Consider the following 6,859-nt stretch of genomic DNA (forward strand, 5'->3'; position numbering starts at 1 on the left):
CTTAAAAACTCTATAATTTAAGTTGGAAGCCTTGCTGACAAAAATTAAAAAAACACTGGTGTAAGTTAGGCAAATATTGTAAATGACTAAGTTTTCATTTTCAGTAGTATTAATTTATTATTGTGAAAAAATACACCCACAAGTTACATTAGTATATATATTTTTTATTATTTAACACACACAAACATTATAATCTGTGCCAAAAAAATTAAGAATTATTTGAAAAAACTACATACAGTACAAATAACTTGTGTATTTAACAAAATACATATAATAAATACATCAGATTAATTATAACATACATACTCAAAGTAAGTGCCAAAATGCATCCTTCTTTGCGTTCTTTTTTGGGTTTTCTGCAACTCTTGTCCTGGAATCGTCTGCAGACCGGTGGCTCCTCAGCCATTTAGTGACGTACGTCTCAGGCTGCCATTCTTGGAGAGGTGGACCTTGGATTTTTATGAACATCAATGATGATACATGAGCAACAGTCAAAGCGTTTCTTGATGGTGTAACCATATTGTTCATACAACTGAAACCCCGTTCACAATCAGCTGAGCTGCAAGGTATTATTTTAGTGCAGTGTAACAGTTCTTGCAATCCATCAGGCACTTGTCGGCTGTTGTCCAAATAGTCTCTGTAGGCAGAGACAGCTTTGTTGACGTTCAATTTAAATCTCTTGCACAGTTGCTCTACTTGAGTTTGACCAAAACTTGGTGGAATGCAGGTTGGCCAATACTCAGGTTCTAATACTTTAAAAGAGTTTATAAGATCTTCATATTGGGCTTCCCCATCAAATGTGGTGACAAACATTCTTTGCTTTAGGTTATTTATAACACTAGAAATAAGTTGCTGTCCATTGAACGATACAATTTTTGGATTAGTTTTTAACACAACTGATGCAAAATTTCCTTCTTTTATGGCGATTTGTGCTTCCAGAACTTTCGTGCCTGGCTTCTCCTTTAAGTGCTCTAAATATCTTACGGATCTGTTTATCAGTTTGTCTGCATACACAATAGAAGTGTTTCTATTCTCTAAGCTCTCTGATAACAAAGCCAATTCAGCAAGAATGTCAAACATAAAGGCCAAGTTTAGTAGAAAACTCTGAGATGTTAGCCTATTTAATAAACCACTATATTTGCTTTTTTCAGTCGATGTTCTGTCAGGATCGTTTATGGCTTTAGAGAAATGGTTTGCCAAAGCTTGAAAGCCAAACCACACAGCCGAAACGGTACGAAAGCTACTGGCTACTTATCTTGTGCTCAACACTCTTCCGATTTTGTTCATCTGAATGTCAAGTTCTTGTGCACAGTCTTTTAACTCACGCTTGTTTTTTGGAGAGGCGCTGTACAGCGAGTACAGTTTGTCCATAAATATCTGGAAATGATTCACTCCGGCCACTTCGCTGACTGCGTCCCCAATAGCCAATTCCAATCTGTGATTTAAACAGTGCCAAACGATTATATCAGGGTACAAAGTTGAAAACCTCTTTGCCACTCCTGAGTGTTTCCCTAACATAACACTAGCCCCGTCACTTGTGAAAGAAACTAAGTTCTGTTTTAAATAACCATTGTCAAACCCATATTGTTCAAGGCACTTAAGTGTACTGTTAAAAACAGATTCGGCCCTTTGATCAGGAAGTTCAACTAGATCTAAGAACAAAATGTTAGGGGACTTTTCTTTACTTATTTCACACTTCAAATAAATTATGAGTACTGACTTTGAACTTATGCTGGTGGATTCATCAATAATGATAGAAATTTTCCCAGAAACTTCCTTAACCTTATTCAATATTCTTAACTTCATCTCTTTTGATATATGATCAATAATTTCTACAGCACTGTATCTTGAATGAAGGCCTACACCGATATCTACTCCATTTAGTTTTTGAAGTTCTAATAAACCGAAATGATCGTTATATGGTCGGTCGTTCTTAGCTATGTAGTAAGCTGACCTAAAAATAGCTTTAGTTGATTCCATGTGAGCTGTATTTGCAGAATCAACTAATTGCGTAATAGGATTTTTATGAGAGGATTCAACAATGGCCTGAGCAGTACTATGTGCTTTGGACTGTTTGTGCTCTATAATTTTTTTTCTAAGTGATTTGAGCTGGTTAGTTCGGTTTGAGCCGTAACAGCTAACTTGAAATGTGCGCCACTCATGACTTAAAGAAACGTGTTCTTTCTTAAAAGCACCCATAGTTGTGACTTCAAAACAAACTTTGCAGCCTAATTTACCTTCTTTGCAATCTATCCAAGGATAAGTTTCCTTCTTACGAGTCCACATCTCTTCTGTCCAAACGTCAGGCCATTTTGTTTCTTTTTCCTTATTCGTTGATGTGCTGGGTTCACTTATTTGTTCGTTTTTATTTAAAGAGTTTCCAATCGCTAATTCATCAACCGAAACAACATTGGATTTATCTTGCTTGGTTCCTTTAGGTAGGCCTAACGTGTTTAGTTCACGTTTCACCGACGCACTAAAAAATGAGGTTAAAGTTTTTTGTTTAGGTTTAGAGTTATCCATAGCGATACTCAGGTAGCTTATGTCAACAGATTTGGACGTTGGGCAAAGATAACACAACTATTAAAACTATTTCACCTCTTCCAGTAGGTATCCGCGACACGTAACGTAATAATTGGAGCAGAAACACTAAATTAATATACAGTGCACGTGCACTATGCAAAGCAGACGAGACGCAACTACAACTGAGCAGGATTAGCATGGCCGGGTGGGCTGGAGATGCGCAGTAGCTACGGAGTGGATTTCACTGGTGGGGGAAGCGACTCCGGCGACTCAGTCTGTTGCCGCTCTCACTGCCGTGTGTATCGCTCCAGTCTACAGTGTACAGGGCCAGCTCGCTCCGCTACCGCTCCTCGGGCGGGGCGCGGGTGATCGGAGCGTCGAGTGAGCTAGAGAGAAATCGAGGGGGAGAGGCGAGAGATAAGAAGGACACAATATTTCAATATTGTTGTGGCTATTCCTCCTTCCGTGGTGGGGGGAGGGTTGTGGTGACACGGACACGGTAGTGCTGGGCGCGGACCGCTGAGATGTCTATCATGTCTATCCATCAACTATCCCGTCTGCCAGTCGCTCGCTCAACTTTTGCGCTTACAATTACGAACTACCTAATCGTAGCTGCGTATGCCTTAACTGATTAACCACGATAACTAACGTGTAAAAATTACTTAGTAAAGGACAAAACAATATTTTCTAAATAAAACAATTTCAGATCTATTTTTGTCCTATATAAAAAATTCGATTGAAAAAATCGTAGCCGGAGCGCCGCTCCCCCTTCAAAAGCTGTGCCGGAGCGACGCTCCGGACCGCTCCGGCTCCACTACACCACTGCTTAACCCCGTTTATAATCATATCCGGTCCCTCAAACTCAATATTCGAATCACCAATTGAGAATTTTTCGTTTGCTAAATCGTGATACACTCCTAATGTATTATCAAATTCACCTTCCACATCTTCTATATTATTTTTAACGTACTGCCGAGGTAAAGGGTTAGTGAATGCTTCATAATATGACCTCATTACGTCAGGATTATTAACCATACTGTTAAACTCTAGTAGAGTTTCTTCATATAATCGATTTACATCTTCACTACTATTATTTCCTACATGTTGTGATGTAAAGGTTGAATTTTCTGCACTATCTCCCCCATGACTTCTTTCGAATGTTTCTTCGATCGCGTTAGGCTGGATAATAGAGAGTTCCCCAAAGTTAGTATGTGTTTTAGATGAAGTAGAACCTTTATTTGGTGATGAAGTAGAACCTTTATTTGGTGATGGAGTAGAACCTTTAATTGGTGATGAAGCCGTAAGTTGATAATATTTTTTAAGATTCGGTGCGCTTAATCGACGAGAATTAGATACAGAAGATTCAAATTTAGGAGTGACAGGTTTTTGTTTTATATTACTTGTAGGTTCTAATTTTAATAACAACTCCTTGAGCGGTTTTGTTATGGGTTGATAATTTTTTTCTAGCTGACTTTGAGACTTGGTAATATCACTTTTTAAACTACGGTATTTACGTTTTAATGCCTGACGGGTTTTTAACAGCTGTTTAGCAATTCGAGTATCCATTTTTACTAACACTAACAAGGTGCACTTCTTCCTTTATATATGTACGAAAGTATCAAACCCTTTGCGATATTTTCCTGAAGATAATAAACAATCCTTATCAATCACTACAAACCCATAGTTATCTTTCCAACAAAAAGAACTCAAATCTTTAAATTTTTGAAAACTCATATCAATATTAACATGGTCGTCATATATGTGTTTTAATTTCGTCATATCTTGTTGGAACATCACTAAAAGATTGGCATTATCTCGCACCAACTGTTTTGGTATAGAGCTATAAGTTTGTGATAAGTAAAAACAATCGGTAAGTTTGTGTCTACCAAAACAAAAATAACTTTGAATAAGTTTTTGATCGCAAGAAGCTACATCATCAAAGATTATTATTGAATAGTTTTTAATGTCTTCTGGAGTAGGTATGTTTGCGGAATCACTATATTCTTCATACCCAATTTCAGATATCGGTTTAATTAAATCACGTAGGTATACATATTTTGGTTGATGAAGTGATTTGGAATAAACATAAATGTTTTGAAATCTTAAACCATTAGGATGTACAATCAACGATAATAATGTATTTGTCTTACCACACCCACTCGGCCCTATAATAAGACAGCGTTTTGAATCACCGCCAAATAAACCTCCATGTTTTTTTATTTTATTATCCTGTACAACTACATCGTGGTTTGTAATAGGGAGAGATAGTTGTTGTTTTTCGATCTTCATTATATCTGGGAATGATGTGGGTATATATAGGGTGGCAGATTATATATAAAAGGAAGTATAATGAGACAAAAAAGGATTAGTAGAGATCCAGCAGTAAAACGAAGAGGTCGCGGATTATTAAATTCTATCATTAATAAGCTACCAGTCGAGGTACACATCCCAGGTTATTCGTATTGTGGACCGGGGACTAAGCTAGAGAAAAGACTTACACGCGGTGATTCAGGAATAAATTTATTTGACGAAGCCTGCAAAGAACACGACATTAAATATTCCCAACATAAAGAACTTGCTAAAAGACACGAAGCTGATAAAATACTAGAGAACAAAGCTTGGGATCTGGTAAAATCCAAAGACGCTGCATTTGGTGAAAAAACAGCAGCTTGGTTAGTTACAACGGCAATGAAGGGTAAACGCAAATTAGGTATGGGTTTACGTAAAAGATTTAGACGCAGGTTAAATAAAAAAGGCGGTTCCTTAAAAAGAAAAAAAATTAATTTAAAAAACGTATTATTAAAACACCTAAAAAAGGAGGTTTTTTACCTTTACTATTACCGTTACTCGGGGCTTTAGGCGCTGTTGGGGGTAGGGCAGCTTCAATTATGAAGGCTATTAACGACGCAAAAACCAACCGTGAACAAATTGTTGAACAAAAACGGCATAATCTTGCTATGGAAAAAGGAGGTAAAGGGTTATACTTAAAACCTACTAAAGGGTATGGAATGTATTTAAAACCATATTCAAAAAACTAATATTCCCCCATCATCCGTTAACAGATGTCGATATAAGAAAATATGTGAAAGTATTAAAAATCCCACATTTTAGAGGTGTTTTCATGAGAGATACCTTACCAAATAAAATTCGAACAAATGAAAGCGGTATTATAAATATGGATTCAAATAGTGGAAAAGGTACGCACTGGACAGCTTATACAAAGGATAACAATAACATTATATATTTTGATTCTTATGGTGATTTGCCACCACCACGCGATGTAATCAAATACTTTAAAACTGGCGGTTCTGTGAACATAAATTATAATTTTGAAAGGTTGCAACATAATTCATACAATTGCGGTCAATACGCATTACAATTTCTATATAACCACTATAAGTAGGTCCTGTGGATCAGTATAAACAATACAAGCCTCTAGCAAATATGTCGTACAACTTTACCCTGACCGGGAAGTCTTCCACGTTAAGTTATAATTTTAATCCACCCATCTACTTGGATGAAAGTCTTGATTATGAAGTTGGTTTAACAAACTTTTATTCTTTTAACTCCATACCCAACATTGACGAATCTAATAATGTATTTCTCTTTGGTTGCCGTAATTTTACTTATACAACTCATATTCCCTTGGGCTCATATGAATTAGAAGATATAATTCAGCTTTTAAGGAAGTTGATGAAAGAACGAGATAAAACTGCTTATATAAATATCACCCCAGATAAAAACACATCTAAAGTATCTATTAAAAGTAATTGTTCACTATATTTCACTACTGAAAACTCTATAGGTAAAATTTTTGGATTCAAGAAAAGGGAACTGGAAGCAAATAAAACACATGTTTCTGATGAACCAGTAAATATTTCAGTGACGAATGCAATCTGTGTGGACTGCAATATCGCTTCAGGCTCGTATTTAAATGGGGACCCAGTTCATATAATCCATCAGTTTTTCCCTACCGTACCGAGTGGGTATAAAATAGCTGAGTCACCTCAAAATATTTTATATTACCCCATCAGCGTTAAGACGATCAACAACATTAGTATAAAAATTGTTGATCAAAACGGTAAATTACTTAATTTTCAACAAGAAGAGATTACTATAAATTTACATTTACGACAGCGATTATAATGGTTTTAAACTTTTCTTACCAACAACCACATTACATAAAAAACTATAAAAGAGACAACCGAAAGCAAAAATTAACAGTTTCAAAAAAACAGCTGTAATATTAACACCATCTAATCGATTATTATTAAAAAAGCTTGGCTTCAAAGTTTTAGTGTGATGGAAGTGTTACATGTGACTGGGCAACCTTATA

The 6,859-nt window shown here is 36.2% G+C and overlaps 1 protein-coding gene across 1 annotated transcript; it reads right to left on the reverse strand.

The window, feature by feature from the left end:
• Positions 1-1,251: 1,251 nt before the first annotated feature.
• Positions 1,252-2,523, reverse strand: LOC126891102 (E3 SUMO-protein ligase KIAA1586-like). The gene has a single exon (XM_050660279.1). It carries the CDS (start codon positions 2,521-2,523, stop codon positions 1,252-1,254), a length of 1,272 nt encoding a protein of 423 aa, XP_050516236.1.
• Positions 2,524-6,859: the final 4,336 nt, after the last annotated feature.

The sequence above is a fragment of the Diabrotica virgifera genome, chromosome 9 (assembly GCF_917563875.1).
Source record: "Diabrotica virgifera virgifera chromosome 9, PGI_DIABVI_V3a".
In the NCBI taxonomy this organism is placed as follows: domain Eukaryota; kingdom Metazoa; phylum Arthropoda; class Insecta; order Coleoptera; family Chrysomelidae; genus Diabrotica; species Diabrotica virgifera.

Coding starts and splice junctions, on each gene's coding strand:
- LOC126891102 (XM_050660279.1), bottom strand. CDS start 2,523: ATGGATAACTCTAAACCTAAACAAAAAACTTTAACCTCATTTTTTAGT.